Consider the following 17,500-nt stretch of genomic DNA (forward strand, 5'->3'; position numbering starts at 1 on the left):
TTCATTGCAACAAAGACTGTCCCAGCATAAGAGATGAGACACTCACCCACTCCAACCGTCTTTAGTGCAACAAAGACTGTCTCAGCATAAGAGAAGCAACACTCACCCACTCCAACCGTCTTTCGTGCAACAAAGACTGTCCCAGCATACGAGATGAGACACTCACCCACTCCAACCGTCTTCATTGCAACAAAGACTGTCCCAGCATAAGAGATGAGACACTCACCCACTCCAACCGTCTTCATTGCAACAAAGACTGTCCCAGCATAAGAGATGAGACACTCACCCACTCCAACCGTCTTAATTGCAACAAAGACTGTCCCAGCATAAGAGATGAGACACTCACCCACTAAAACGTCTTCATTGCAACAAAGACTGTCCCAGCATAAGAGATGAGACACTCACCCACTCAAAGCGTCTTTAGTGCAACACAGACTGTCCCAGTGTAGGAGAAGCGACACTCACCCACTCCAACCGTCTTTAGTGCAACAAAGACTGTCCCAGCATAAGAGAAGCGACACTCACCCACTCCAACCGTCTTTAGTGTAACAAAGACTGTCCCAGCATAAGAGAAGCGACACTCACCCACTCCAACCGTCTTTCGTGCAACAAAGACTGTCCCAGCATAAGAGATGAGATGAGACACTCGCCCACTGCAACCGTCTTTATTGCAACAAAGACAGTTCCAGCATAAGAGCTGAGCCACTCAACCACTGCAACCGTCTTTCGTGCAACAACGACTGTCCCAGCACGTGTATGTGTGTGTGTGTGTGTGTTTGTTTGTGTGTGTGTGTGTGTGTGTGTGTGTGTGTGTGAGACAGTGTGTCTCTGTCTCTCTTTCTCTCTGTCTGTCTGTCTGTCTGTTTGTCAGCTGGGTACAGTGTCTCTGTCATATTCAGGACTCTGATTGGTCTGTTCTGTGAAGATGTCATTCTTCAGCTCATCCTCAGGTCAGTGTAACATCTCTATATGACTCAGCTCCTTGCACACAGGCAGGGAGGAGGAGCACAGACACTCAATGCTCATCTCTGGCAGCTTCTTTGTTACGTTGCTCTGGCAACAATTCATTTTAGGAATCTAAAAATGCTAGTTTAAAACGTTATCAATATTTGCATGTTCCATACAGAAGTCTGTTTATGTGGTGTCGAGTGTACAAGCCCAGTCCACGTCTATTTCAGAGCAAAACATACTTCTGGTTATCTGACGCACAGCAGCAGCAAAGAAACTTTTCTCAACTTTGATGCTTCCCATTTTGTTGGCTCTGCCTCCTGCTACCAAACAAAGAATACATTGAACCTCACCACTTTCTCAGAATGCTGCTGCTGGTGTGAATTCAGCGTTAGATCAGGTAACACAGAAAGCCTCTTCGAACCTTCCCTAAAACACAAGCGTCCTAGATTTTTCTTCGTCCTGGCTCCCAAACTGTGGAATGCCCTCCCCTTGCTCAGTCAGGACTGCAGACTCACTCCCCATGTTCCACTACAGTCTGACAACACAACTCACCTTTATCACTTCTTTTTGCATGCTGATAGATCCTAATTATACTATGCAGAAGATGTATGTTGCTTACTCAATCATATATGTATGTTGTTTACATAACATGTAAACAACATACATAACATATATTAGTACAGTATATGATGATATACTGTACTAATTGATATACTGTACTAATTGCTTGACCACAAATGTTAAGAATATTATTTAGATAGCATGTTGTTTTAAGACAGATGCTAGTTTCAATGTTTACCTGGTATCCTGGTTACTTTTTAGCACTTAATTGTGTTTCTTTACACTATTTACGTGACCATTTACCCTGTTGTTTGTAGACTAGTGTTTATGTCATTACTCTGATCTTACACTTTGTAAGTTACTCTGCTTTATATGCATATAGATATCTGATCCCATGTGAGCATCTGGGTGTGAGGGAGCGCTCCTCTCTCACACAGAGAGACGTCTACTCCTCCTGCGCCTCCTCTCTGCTGCTCCTCATGCCCTCCTGGTGTCCACACACACACTCACACTCTGAGCACATACACTGGCCCAAAGGAGCAGGTGAGAACCCATGCACGCATGTGCACACACACACACACACACACACACACACACACACACACACACACACACACACACACACACACACACACACACACACACACACACACACACACACACACACACACACACACAGACACACTGAACACACACAGCAACAGGCATCGTCCGTAACCCTCATCACTTCGCGGTGGTTAAGTTTCCATCCCTTCCATCTCTGTGAGTGTCTCTCTGTATCTCTCTCTCTTTCTATCTATTTTTCTGTCTCTTTCTATCTCATTGTCTCTCTCTCTCTCTGTCTCTCTCTCTGTCTCTCTCTCTGTCTCTCTCTCTCTCGCATGTCTCTTGTCCAGGGCGTGTCTCCTGTGGTCGGCTCCGTACAATGGCGTCTCCCCACCGTCTCAAAACGAGGAAGAGGAAGATGACGAGAAAGAAGAGAAGCGTGAAAACGATGGAGAGAAGGATGGAGAGAATGATGGAGAGGAGAGGAGAAGAAAACTACAAACCCCTCCCTCTGCTCAGACTCCGTCGCCAGGGACAACCACCGCCTGGGGAGGTCTGGCTCCGCCCTGGAGGAGGAGCTAGAGTGGGACGACATGGCCGTCGACGACGAAATCGGCTGCTCCCGTATGTCTCCAGACCCCGCCCCCTTGCCACATACAGGCCATGCGTCGCAGCGCCGCCCTACAGCGAGGACACGGACTTCCTGGCCTCGTCGCTGATAGAGAAACAGGAAGAGGAGGGGCTAGAGCAGGAAGTGGACTTTGACGGATGGGAACGGGAGGAGCAGAAGAGAGGAGGAGAGAGAGGAAGGTCGGAGTTCCATTTACAGGTTAGTTGTGTTTATCTCTCTCACACACACACACACACACACACACACACACACACACACACACACACACACACACACACACACACACACACACACACACACACACACACACACACACACACACACGTTAAAACAACAGGACATAGTTTGCTTAGTCCTTGTAGTCAAACAGAGCTATACTGTAAGGGAACTGGGCCATGTTCCTGGAAGGGCCTGGTCTGGTCTGGGGGTGAACGGGGGCCATTTTGCGAAGCATTACGTTTGATTACTTCATTAATGACGTCTTATGTTTATGAGGTGCTTTAAAGACTAAAACACAAGCTACTGTACCACAAAAAGTAAGATAACAAATGTTTATGTGGTTATTAGTTTCTGGGAAGGGGTATTTGTTTACAGAATAGAACACAGTTGTTGCCGATGAGACAAATACATTTTCCATTCAACATGATGGAAACATAATTATCTTCCCATCGTGCTGGCATCTGTCTTGCCGTCTCTTCCCGAGCTCTAATGCTATTGTCTTATCTAGTCTCTCGTTAGCGGTGTTTTAAAAGTAGTCGTAGTTGCCTAGTACTTAACCACTTGAAACGCAGCATCCATATTTTAGAATATCTTAATTTCTTTTTTGAAAGGATAAACCACAAACAAACAAAATATGTGTGTGTGTGTGTGTGTAGGTGCTGGTTTCAGTGTGTTTCAGTGCGTGTGCAGATAGAACAGTATGTGTCCAGCAGACCAGAATGGCCAGCTGTCATCACTCAGGCATGGAGGTTCCTACTGGCTAAAGACCAGCACATGAAGATCAGAGGTATATATATACACAGTACACACGCACGCACGCGCACACACACACACACACACACACACACACACACACACACACACACACACACACACACACACACACACACACACACACACACACACACACACACACACACACACACACACACACACACACACACAGGTTTTTCAGAAATTGATTTAGAAGGCATTTTTTTTAATCGGACTTATTACCATGATCTAGACCCCCATAACTCTGAGAGTGTACAAATGGAACCAAATGGTCCATTTTGTTGTATAAGTACGCTTCAAGAGTTGCAAACATGTAAGGGTTCATTTTAATTGTAGCCCCCTCAAGGAACCCTGAGGGTCCCTGGACCCCACTTTGTGAACCCCTGCTAGTTAACTTAAAATAAATTTTCATTTAACTATGTTGAAGAAAGTTATAACGTACCATTTCCATCTCTCGCTCTCGCTCTCGCTCTCGCTCTCTCTCTCTCGCTCTCTCTCTCTCGCTCCAGGTCGTCTCCAGGTGATGACTTCACAGCGGAGCCTGGCATACCGTCACAGGGTTCTAGAAAGGCGGATGGCCCCATTTTTTCCCCCCTGCCCACCCATCACCCCCCCCCCCCTGCCCGCCCACCCCCCCCCAGGCCCGGAGCAGAGTGTTCGCTGTCATCCTGTACGCCGAGTTCCTGAAGGAGCTGGCGGCCATCGCCCAGGAGCACAGCGTAGTACCGGACCACTCAGCGCTTGAACCCCAGATTTCACTGTTCTGGGCGGAACGTTCACCAGAAATAGCTGATGTCCAAGCTCATGACGCGTCAACATGTGACGCGTTGTGAGCTTGTAGATCAGCTATTTCTGACAAAGAGATTTGGTGTAGTACAGTACAGTTGCTGTACAGTTGCAACTCAGGTCCGTTTCACTGTGTATATCGAGGGTTTAAGTGGTTAACCTGGTATTCTCAGCAGTACTAGAGGTCCTGGTAGGATATAAAACCATCAGTACTAGAGGTCCTGGTAGGATATAAAACCATCAGTACTAGAGGTCCTGGTAGGATATAAAACCATCAGTACTAGAGGTCCTGGTAGGATATAAAACCAGCAGTACTAGAGGTCCTGGTAGGATATAAAGCCAGCAGTACTAGAGGTCCTGGTAGGATATAAAGCCAGCAGTACTAGAGGTCCTGGTAGAATATAAAACCATCAGTACTAGAGGTCCTGGTAGGATATAAAGCCAGCAGTACTAGAGGTCCTGGTAGAATATAAAACCATCAGTACTAGAGGTCCTGGTAGGATATAAAGCCAGCAGTACTAGAGGTCCTGGTAGAATATAAAACCATCAGTACTAGAGGTCCTGGTAGGATATAAAGCCAGCAGTACTAGAGGTCCTGGTAGGACATAAAACCAGCAGTAACTAGAGGTACTGTGTCAAAGAAACATTGCCAGGATAGATAAACTAGCTGTCTTGGGAATTGAACTTGTGAGATTTCTGTTCTGGGCTGTCACCATAGAATCATTATCTAGCCATCAGCCCACAGCGGCCTTGTAAGCCATTTGTATTAATATGTTGTATTTTATAATGTAGTACCATTCATACATACCATACTAGTGTCGCTGTCGGACAGAAACCAGCTCCATTTTCTACTTTTTTTTCTCATAAATCAGTGCTATTGAACACCCTCTATGTCTGTGTGTGGGTTTTACAAATATTGAACCAATGAAAAGTATAAAAAAGTTCTTAAACCTCCTAACTCCATTGTATCCTCAAACTGTCGGTCAAACCACCTATCTGCTGTTTTTTCCATCAATGATTAGAATGACAAAGTCAAACGGAAAAACATGAATGGTCAAAAACCTCCTAACTCCACTTGAGCTGTATTTGGGTAAACTAATGATAATATAAGGAAGGACACATTCAAGTATCTGACAATGCATAAAGTCACCACCAACTTTAATGAGGCAGTATTGTGTTCTTCAAAGGTTTTTTCTTCTTCTTTCATTTCCTGAAAAGTTAATATTTTGGACATAGCTGGTTTCTGCCCGACAGCACAGATATACAGTACAGTACTCCGGTCAGGACTTGACTGTGACAAACATATTTCCCTGTGTGAAAACTGATTATTTGTATTGATAACTTATCATTTGTATATAAACGCAATGAGATAATTCTAATGATGCTTAATCTCTAAATATATTATTTTGTGACAGTGTGAATACCAGACTGGTACATTTTTGTATTTAACTGAATAAATTGTACAGTTTGATTACAAATCATATTTATAGCCTTATACAGTTTCCATACTGTTAGCTGATACATAAAGATGTTCCCTTAATTGTGTCTTGTGTCTCTTTGTGATTACAGTTGGTTGATGACCCATAAATATTGTATTTTAGTCATGTTTAATTCTTGGTTATTACTCCATCAATCGTTCTGTACGTTTTTGTTGCTTAATCATTTTAAATAACGGTCACCTTATTTTAACTGAAGCGTTTGTTGTTCCCTTCAGATTGTTGTGTTGACATCTGTCACATCTTAAATAAACAGCTTTTAAAAGGACGTTTCGTGTGTGTGTGTTTGGGGTATGTTTGATTGAGTGTTTAACCCTCTTTTTGGACAGACTGACTAAAAAGACTAAAAACTGCTGTTTGGACGCCATCTAGTGTCCATCAGCAGACACTACATCTGTCTGAGGATATGGGTGTAAAATGTATTTCAGATTTTAAATCATTTTTACACTAGGTTAGGGGTCTTCAACAGGCCTTTTGTAGTCAAATGTATTTACATCAGTGTGTTTATGTAGTTTATCAATGTTTAATAATAATAATAATAAAACAGTAAATAAAATACAACACAATACAATAACAGCTAAATGTCCCTGCACCTTGTTGACATAATTATTTTAGCCTGCTTTACATTATGTTCTTTATGGTAGTTGATAGAAATCATATTGATTTAGAGGGAGGGGAAGCATAATTTCTTAATTCATTTTCAGTAATCCCATCAGCGTCTTTTAGCGACGAGGTCTACCTCTTCTTGGACGTTGTATGGACGTCACACGGACGTCTTATCTGATGGTGTTTTTGCAACGCAGCTGACTTTAATGAGGTCTGACTCGGACGTCGTATGGACGGCGTACGGGCGTAACGTTGCCTACAATGCCAGCGTGACAGCATATTCGAGTCCCGATGACATTTACTGCATGTCCATATATTATTATTATTATTACAAGGAGTGGAGCAGTCCAAATGTCCCATAGCCTGTATGTCCCAGCCACCCCGCCCCCACCCAAATCTGGGGTTGAACAGGAAAGTTACAATATTATGCAGCTTTAAATGCTGAAGTATTTCAACTTTACTAACCGAAGGCTAACATACAACAGAATGTGTCAAGAATACTTGGAGACATCTGCTGTGAGTCACTGAGCGATGGTGTAATGGTCTAATGCTCAGACTCTCAGCACAGAGATTCCAGGTTCAAATCACAGGTATTTTACATAAAGAAATTCAAAACCATCTAATTCAATTATCTCTCCCTGCTGTAAAGTAGGCCACAGGGCTCTACTCTTGTACAAAAGCCAATGGATGGTTTCTTTTGATTGACCAACTATTGACTTGATTGTTTTGATTTTGTAAAATGTCAGGCATAGGGTTATCCCCCTCAAGGATCCCTGGGGTCCCCACTCCCCGGACCCCACTTTGAGAACCACTGGCCACCACAGAATACAATTTCTCACTAAATCTATTTACTAAACCAATAACCAGCATATATGTAGTGTGTGCAATGTATGATTACACAATGTCAAAAGATAAGATAAATAATCAACTAAGTGTTCTTTATAATTTGTTGTATAACTGTTGCGTTGGCATTGACTAATTTTTTTCAGGGCTGGATTTTGTCACCTTTTTTTTTCATCACAGATACAGACAGAAGATGTGAGGTCTTTTCATGAGTTACTTAGGCTACTATGCCATGAAAAGCCATGTAAACACTTAAAAGTTCAATACGAAACCAATAATTCAACGTTGCACAAATACGGCAATCTGTGTGGGAAGTGGGAACCCATGTAAAAAAAAGGGGGGAAACAGCGCCCCCTGCGACGTCGTATGGACGTCCAAAACGGACGTCCAAACGACGTCTGAGTCAGGACCTCAGTCAGTAAAAGAGCTTGACTGACTGAGGTCCGACTCGGACGTTGTTTGGACGTCCGTTTTGGACGTCCATACGACGTCGCAGGGGGCGCTGTTTCCCCTTTCTTGATGTGTTTTTGCAACTAGTGAGGTCCGACTCGGACGGCGTATGGACGTCATATGGTTGTGCGCACAGTGGGGGTAGTGCGTTGCAAAATGTATAAAGAAATAGTTGAATATATTTCTTCACTTCAATAAATCAAATATGATTGTTATTAACTGACTACCATAAAGAACATAATGTAAAGCAGGCTAAAATAATTATGTCAACAAGGCAGGGATGTTAGCTGGTATTATTATTATTATTATTATTATTTATTATTATTATTATTAGTCGATTTAATACTGGGCTCACTAGCTCAGTCAGTGTATGATTACACAATGTCAAAAGATAAGCTAGTGGAAACAATATTCAAAATCTGAAATACATTTTACACCCATATCCTCAGACAGATGTATCTGCTGATGGACACTAGATGGCGTCCAAACAGCAGTTTACTTTTTTCAGCCAGTCGTAGCAACAACATGAGACCAAAATAAGTATTACCTGGAAGTCGCCTGGCATCAGATAGTTCCATATAGTCTAGCAATTAGGATTCCTGGTTTTCACCTTGGCGGCCCGGGTTTGACTCCCGGTATGGGAACTCATTATACCATCATGATTTATGTGCGTGGGGATCTCATTTTAAACAAGTTTAGTGCTTTATGAGTCTTCCAGTTTAATAGACCTTGTATTATGAATATGTACTTCCTTGTACTGTTGTTCTCATGTCTTACTAAATAAAGTACATCAATCAATCAATCAATCTTGATTGATTGAAAGTTGAAAACATGTTTCAGCCAGATTTGAACTGGGAACCTTCTGGTTGGAAGCTCTGTATCTAAACCATTGCACCACAGAGGTTCTTACTGATTCTGTTAACTTGCATGGTATTCACTGAAAGATTAGATAAAGGTAAAAGTCAGAATGATGTCCTCACTGACTTTGAACTCAGAACCTTCTGTGTTCAAGGCCTGTATCTTAACCACTGCTCCACCATGGTTCATACTTTTTCTGGTCTATTGCACGTTCTTCAGTGAAAGATTAGATAAAGGTGCAAGAGTCAGGTAAAAGTTGGAAAAATGTCCTAATTGGGTTTGAACTGGGAACCTTCTGAGATTTTTAATTTGAAATAATTTGTTGTTTTTTGAATATTTAACTTTAAGCGCCCAATGCATTGTCAATGGCAATGACCATTTAATGGCCAAAAAGCTTAATAGACCCATTGGAGCCAGGTTTTCTGTGCTGGGATATGATCACATGACCCTGTGTTCTGAAGTCAGGAGCTCTTTCAACAGAGCTAACCAAGCACACTTAGGTTTGTACATTGACATTACATGAACGTGATGGGTCATTCCCCCCAAAATAATTAAAGGCATTTGGCTCATGCACTTTACAAGTGGGCTTATTGTCAGCAACAGCCAAGAACACAGGAGTCTATCCGTATTACAGCACTAGACTCCAGGGAGACAGACACATGCTGATTTGACATTTCCAGGATTCGATCGCATGACCTTGTTGTTCAGAGTTAAAGGGATACTTCACTTTAGGGCCGGGGACACATTTAAAAGAAATATTAAAAATAAATGAAAAAAAGTTATGGAAAATTCATGGCATTAGAGTGTCCTACTAATGTGTGAGGGGGCCATGAATTTTCCATAACTTTTTTCATTTATTTTTAATATTTTTTTTAAATGTGTCCCCGGCCCGAAAGTGAAGTATCCCTTTAAGAGCTCTTTCAACTGAGCTACCCAGACATAAGAAACATTGTACATTGACATTGCATGAACGTGACGGGTCATTCCCCAAAAATAATTAAAGGCACATTGGGGACTGAACATGGAAGGTCTGTGCTAGGAGTCTGATTTATAGACCACTACACCATCACTCGGTCACTCTCAGCAGATGTCTCTTAGTAAACTTGAAGCGTTCTTTAGTATGTTAGCCTTCAGTTAGTAAAGTTGAAATATGTCAGCATTTAAAGCTGCATCATGTAGCTTAATGAATAAATGAATGAATGTATTTATTTATGACATTATGTTTTTTGTATCATTGCGTTTTTAATGTATTTCATTGTGGATTTTATTTATTTCATCGTTGTATTTATTTATTTATTTTTGGACCTATGGACTTCCATAGGGGTCCCCAGCCAAATACATGTCAATTTGGGGTCCTTGTCCAGTGTAGATACTGTAGGTGAACTCTGACGTTTTGTATAAAGTGAGTTGAACCTATGTGATTTGAATGCTCTGATCGCAGCCGAAACGCTCACAGCCGAAACGTGTTCGTTTATTGGTGTGTGTGCCAATAAAAAAGTGGAAATGTGTATTTTGGATGAGCTACCCTTTTGGGTTCTTTTCAATTCCTACTTTTTAATATACTGGATTTTGAGTCTAGCACTCCACTGAGAAAACCTATTGTTGATGCGCAACCTCTTTTTCTTATTTATATATATATGTTACAGTATGATTGGAGAACCAGTACGATTGAAGAAAGCGCGCTCGTTTTTACCACCCACCCAGCACTAGAGGGAGCCACAAGCCAGGCTTGTGCACAAACATATATGGCCACACACACACACACACACACACACACACACACACGCGCACGCGCTCATGCTTTTTTTGGTTTATTGAAAGCAGGACTGTTTAGATACTTTTATTGTGTTCTGGCTTTTGTTTTACTTTCTCCCTGACACACACACACACACACACACACACACACACACACACACACACACACACACACACACACACACACACACACACACACACACACACACACACACACACACACACACACACACACACACACACACACACACACACACACACACACACAGTGATCCATGAAAAGAACTATTCTGTCCCTATCGGTTTACAAATCAAACGGCGCTGAGTCGACTAGTGGAGCGTCGGCCGGTCACCGCGGGCACTCGCGCCTGGAGGCGCGAGGGCGCGCTTCCTCGGCCTCAAGCTCCACTAAGTCGGCGCGCCGTGCGTGTGAACGCGTGTTCAGCGTTCCCCTCATAGATATTATGGTTCCCCTAGCGTAGCTTCCTGGTTGCTATGTGGGGGGGAACAACAAAAGACAGGTCTCCGTCGGCGCATCAAAGCCCCGCCTCTCCGCGCTCTCCTTCTCCTCGGAGGAGGAGGAGGAGAAGGAGAGAAGGAGAGGACGGGACGGTTTAAAACGCGAGGAGGAGGAGGAGGAGGAGGCTCCTCTTCCTCGCGAGCCTCGCGTAATAACCCCCCGCCTCGCAGCGCCGTCCTCCTCCTCCTCCTCGCGAGCCTCGCTAATAAACCCTGTCTCGAAAAGCCCCGCCTCGCCCCGAAGGAGCCCCGTGCCTAAAAACGAGCGCTCTGTCTTCAATCGTACTGGTTCTCCAAACGTACTGTGACATATATACTGCAGTATATACAGTACATACATAGTTTAAACATAAAATAAGTGATTTTTATTTTCAAGTGATTATAAATAAGATAAATAAGAAGTCATACAGTCATTGTCAAATCTGTTAAACTAATATAAAATCCTTTCTTTGGTCATCAAGCTTGAAGTGCAATCAATACAATTGGTCATTATTGATGGAAGAAGTAAAATACAACTTAAAAAACATAAAAACATCCTGCAGCAGTTAAGTATTGGAATCATGTTTTACAGAATATGCAAGTTGACAAATGATCATATAATGTCACATTTGGAGTGTATGCATGCAGTTATTGCAAGGCGGGTCCCAGTGGGAATCAAACCCACAACCCCGGCTTCCTTGAGATGGGTGGGGGGGGGTCTTTTCATGACACAATTTTAAATGACAGTATTCCTGCATTAATTAAATCAGTGTCCTACCTATTCTATAGAAAACTTGGGGACTGGCAAGTCTATTCACTGTACACTAGCTGTATATAAAGGCATCAATGCAGCATGGTCCAAATCTATTGTGTTTGGGATTTCAATAAGAAGGTTTTATCAGTACAATCAGTGCTTTCATCGCACAAAATATCATTTTAATGAAAATAATAATAATAATAATAATAATAATAATAATAATCTTGGTTATCAATGATTTGCCACGGACATGGACAAGTCTTGCCAGTTGCCACCAACACATTTGTCTGTGTATGGACAGATGAATGACCCCTGGTGTAGATACTGTTGTCTGTTGTTTTAAGTTCGTAAATATGCAGCTACAATGTGTGTGGAGACATCCCACTGATCTCAGTACAGCAGGTCACATAGAAATTGTTTTAGTTGGAGGTGGAAGTGGAACTGAGACCGTGTCACCACACACAGTCAAGTCTTGGTGAAGTTATTGATGAAAACCTAGGTCAAAATCTTGATTAAGACCCAGATTAACTTAATTAGGTTAAGACCTAGGTGAACTTGATGAAGACCTAGGTGAACTTGATGAAGACCTAGGTGAACTTCTTGGTGAGGATCTAGGTGAACTTCTTGGTGAGGATCTAGGTGAACTTCCTGGTGAATCTCAGTTTGAGGTAGGCGATGGCGAGGAAAATTCCTGTCATAGAAAACAAGGCCACATGGTTCTGCCATAATCCCCAGGTGGAGAAGTCCACACCCTGGTCCTTCAGAAAGTCTTCCCCTGTGCAACTGAGAACACAGAACAAAGGTTTCACTTTTTAAAAAGGTTCACAGATTGTTAGATTTTTAGTTAGGATGAACTCTTACTAAACTGCTAAATACTAAGAAAAGGTAACTAACATATTGAACACAGATCTCTCCCACATATTCACCTGACTACGACTGCATTACCAACCCATTAAACTAACTAAGAAAATAATAAATGTCTAAATCATCAAAGCAAAATATATAAATTGTAATATGATAATACACTTCAAATCAATCAAACACCTTTACAAAGTGTTTTACATAAAAAATGAAGACAATGGATGCAAATATCCTAATTATACATTTACCTTTAATTTCTCGCAACAACAAGTACAAGTAACAAGTAACAACAAAATGTCTGTCATCTAAAAGTAATTGTCAATTAAGTAATTATTATTTCTTTGCTTTGTTTTGCCCTGTCTACATGTGTGGTATGTGTTTAGTTTACAGGCATAATTATTTTCCAGATGTTTTGTAACACAGTCCTATTTGTTTAGACTACAGTCATATCAAACTGTCTGGTGATGTGTTTATTTGACCACTAGGTGGTAATGTTAAAAACATCTTTAGAGTTTAAATCACATTCTGGCCTTGGTCTAAGCTTAACTTGTAGAGCTGCGTGCGTGCGTGCGTACGTGCCATACGTGCCGTGCGTGTGTGCGTGCGTGCGTGCGTGCGTGCGTGTGTGCGTGCGTGCATGCGTGCGTGTGCCTTACATAACTCCAGGTGGTAGAGAGCTGATGTTTAAACTGCTGATGTTACAGAAGGTTAAACCAACAAACTCGTTCACCTGCAGTGCCTGAATAAAAAGAGATCATCATCATCATCTTCATCATCTTCAACATCATCGTCTTTATCAATTATGACTTAATTGACATCACTGGAAACCATTATAACACACTGTGTGTGTAGGTAGGGTGTACTCACACTGATTCCATATCTTGGTATACTCAGGTACTTGAGCCAGGCCAGCCAGCTTACGATACTGGGAAGATTAACTAACAGGCCTGCAAAGATCTAGGGACAGACAGACAGACAGACAGACAGACAGACAGACAGACAGACAGACAGACAGACAGACAGACAGACAGACAGACAGACAGACAGACAGACAGACAGACAGACAGACAGACAGACAGACAGACAGACAGACAGACAGACAGCGGGGTTTAGATGTGATTCCCTCTGGGTATTCAATATTTTCTATTATATCTAGTATTACCATTATTATTATTATCCTGTTTTATTACTATGCTTGATTGTGATTGGTCAATCACTGACTTCAACGGTCTGTTATTTTTCAATAATTACCGCTGTTATGAATGACAGACCAATGAAGACAACGCACCTGAATCAAAGAAATCACTGCTTGGTTTTGATAAAGACTAATCACCCTGTGGGGGTTTATTTCTCAAGAATCACCATTCTTTATCTCTGGCATATTGTATTGTTATTGTTAGCACAGTGTGCAGAGTATGTCACCCTACACTTCACTGCTTGTACCAGTATGAGTAAGTGACAAATAAACCCTTCTTGAATCTGAAATTTGTTCCTGCAGCGTGTATGTGTGTGTGTGTGTGTGTGTGTGTGTGTGTGTGTGTGTGTGTGTGTGTGTGTGTGTGTGTGTGTGTGTGTGTGTGTGTGTGTGTGTGTGTGTGTGTGTGTGTGTGTCTAACCATCATGAACACAAAGGAGATGGTAATGAAGATGTTGGCAATGGCGACCACGCTCTGGTCAGCAGAGATGGCCATGGTCATGGCTGTGGCGGTGTAGGACACCAGAGCTACTGTCAGCATGAAGACAAAGAACGCTCCCACTGTGCCCTTAAACCCTGAAACCACACACACACACACACACACACACACACACACACACACACACACACACACGCGCGCGCGCGCGCACACACAAACACAGAAAAACGTATAGTTATAGAAACCCACAATACATGACATAAAATACAAACATAAAATAACATACTGTACATAGGATACACATTCAATAGCATACTGTGCATAATATATATACACACACAATAACATAGTATCACAACATATTGCACACTCTAGCTCCATGAATACATTTTGGACTAAATGTTATCAGATAAAGAAAGCCACACAAAAAAGTGGAGAGTCCTAGGGTTCTCAAGGAGGCAAAAATCCATTGCAAAAACAATTGAGGACGGAGACCATTACAATGCCAATGAATAGTTTTCATGCCTTCAAACAGCTATTTTTTAAAACTTCAACGGCAATTGCTGCCTGGGGAAGAATTCTTGTACTTGAAATGAGTAGTCTGTTAGATTTTAATTTGCCTATAAAGTTGCCTAAAATAGCTGTTTGAAGGCATTAAAACTATTCCTTTGCATTGTACTGGTCTTCCTCCTCAATTGTTTTTACATCAAACTAGAAAAAGTGCTCCTCGGAGCACAGGTCTCCGCCAGGTCAGGTAGGTTATTGTGGGCCAACAATGTTCGGAATTTGCCAACAATTTGTAGGAGTAATACAACAAAGAAAAGTTTTGAAAAAATCGGCCTCCTGGTGGCGCTATAATAGGGCAATGTTAAAGGGTGGCATTTGTTCTTCAACTTAGTGCGAATGTGCTTGTAAAGTGTCACCTCAATCGGACGCTGCGTTCATGATTTGTGGCATTTTGTTCAAAACGGGCCACTTCTGCAAACTTTAGATGTCATTGTTAGCCAATCAGGATGAAATATGAAAAATAAAACAGTTCCATCTTGATCACATGACTATAGAGATCATGTGTACCGATTTGTGTGAAATTTGGATAAAATGTGAAGGCTTAATATCCAAAAATGTGTTTTACATAAGTCGGCCTCTTGGTGGCGCTATAAAAGGCAAATGTGAAAAATGCAGGGCGGATGTTTTTCCTTGGCCTCTAGGGAGTGTGCGTACAAAGTTTCACGCAGATCGGTGCAGTTATAGTTAAAAACACAAATCAGCCTTTTATAGCGCCACCATGAGGCTGATGTGAAAAATGTCAGGTGGCATTTCTTTCTCGGCCTAGTGGGAATGTGTTTGTGAAATTTCACGGAAATCACAAGCTGCGTTCATGATTTGAGGCATTTTGTTCAAAACGGACCAATCCTGCAAATTTTGGAAGGCAACCTTAGCCAATGAGGATGGAATATGGGAAATCGGACAGATCCGTGTTGATCACATGACTATAGAGATACTGTGTACCGATTTGCATGACGTTTGGATAAAATCTGTAGGAGTAATGTAAAAAAATGGGTTTTGCACAAATCGGCCTCCAGGTGGCGCTATAACAGGCCCATGTGAAAAATTTGAGGCAGAGGTTCTGAATTGGCATCCAGGGAGTGTGTGTGCACAGTTTCGCAGCAACCGGGCCAACGGTGCCGGAGATTAGCTGGTAACACACGGACAGGACACACACACGGACACACGGACGGACGGACGGAAGGACGGACAGGGGGTAAAACATACTCTCTCGCCATGCCTTTCGGCCTGGCGGAGACAATAAAGAGAAACACATTTGGAGTGTGCAACATATTGTTGATCTGTTTTAGAATTGTGCTCTAATCAGCACTTCATTAACATTCCTGGTGTGTGTTATTTTGTCCTTTTTTCACTCAATAACACAGAATGTGTCACTCATTCCCTTGGTCATTTTATGAATTAAATTTGTTTTTGGGTGTCTTAATGCGTTCATTTGAAGTTTCCTATGTATTTTGCTGGGAGTACTGTGTTGTTTTATGCACTACTCTGAAATAAATGTATAGCATGTGGAATAACCTTTTGTTTTGCTTTTGTGAATGTGTGTGCGTGCGTGTGCGCGCACACGCACACACGTGTGTGTGTGTGTGTGTGTGCCTGCGTGCGTGTGTGTTTGTGTGTGCATATCCACTCACCTATCATATAGTAAGCCACACAGCTGAATACAACAGCAGGGATGGTTCTCAGCGTCAGGAGGTCAGACAGAATCTTACACAGGAAGTAGACAGACACACGGTAGTACCCACTGATGGACTCGTGTCTGCAGAGACGATGACAGAACATAGAATCACACACCATAGTACCCACTATCGGCAGTGGCTCAGGAGGTAAAGCGGAGTTATTTCGTTATTAAGTTAAATGAGTGTTAACATGCGCAGTGCAAGTTCTGTCAGGGAACTCATAGTGCAGTTTCTGTTGACCGACCATTCGTCTGTCTCAGCTCCATGCTTCTATTCTCAACCAACCACATACTCACTTCATAAAAGAGCACCCTATTTAAATGGGGAAGTTTCATTGCTTATTCCTTGCTTGCCGTTTGCTGCTGCTGCTTTAAACTTTGCTGCTCACTGTTGTGAATATTATACTTATACAATGTATGCATGCTGCCCTTTCCTCTACCTAACTTTTCTCTACCTAACTCCTCGTATGCGGTTTCACATCACTGACATAATGAAAAAGTAATTGGCTTTCTTTATGTGAGGGGTGCAACCTGTCCTGGACGGAAGTGCCGAGGTCAGGTGCAGTGCCTCTTAACCTTATTTCCTGTTCCCTTGTCACTCTAGCGTTTCGTGGTAAAACGCTAGCCTAGAACTGTTTGCCATGTTTACAGAAATGACAGTTATCTGCATGATTCATGGATTGGTTATCAGGTCATCTACCAGCTTTCCTGTAAATCGGGGGGCAATTTGCACCCGTGCAGGGGGCCATTTGCACCCGTGGTGGAAAGCCTGTTGATGTTGCTCAACTTCGGGTCCTTTTGGGACACAGCAAAGCTTCACCTCAGCACATCTGTCTGACAAACCAGGATGTGGCAAAGCGGCCCTGCCGATGTCTTCGCTTATCTCATCTGATAAACTTTTGCACTTCATTCCACTTACACACATAGGCATCAATTTATTATCTGTGTAATAGCTATGCCCATACGAACCGCCTTGGTGGGCTGTCCAACAGAAATTCTGTCAATGTATATACGTGACTGCCTGTCTTTCAA

General features: G+C 42.4%; 1 protein-coding gene across 1 annotated transcript in view; it reads right to left on the bottom strand.

Moving 5' to 3' along the window:
- Positions 1–11,577: 11,577 nt before the first annotated feature.
- Positions 11,578–17,500, bottom strand: part of LOC308101300 (broad substrate specificity ATP-binding cassette transporter ABCG2-like) — a 22,623-nt gene continuing 16,700 nt past the window's right edge. The window contains exons 15-19 of the mRNA XM_080450723.1: positions 16,425–16,549; positions 14,209–14,363; positions 13,460–13,549; positions 13,249–13,331; positions 11,578–12,514 (exon numbers count right to left, since the gene is read on the bottom strand). Coding sequence (XP_080306849.1) covers positions 12,367–12,514; positions 13,249–13,331; positions 13,460–13,549; positions 14,209–14,363; positions 16,425–16,549 — 601 coding nt within the window. The 3' untranslated portion in view covers positions 11,578–12,366. The remainder of the gene's footprint in view (positions 12,515–13,248; positions 13,332–13,459; positions 13,550–14,208; positions 14,364–16,424; positions 16,550–17,500) is intronic.

This window comes from Gymnoscopelus braueri, assembly GCF_963280865.1.
Source record: "Gymnoscopelus braueri genome assembly, chromosome: 15".
Classification (NCBI taxonomy): Eukaryota; Metazoa; Chordata; class Actinopteri; order Myctophiformes; family Myctophidae; genus Gymnoscopelus; species Gymnoscopelus braueri.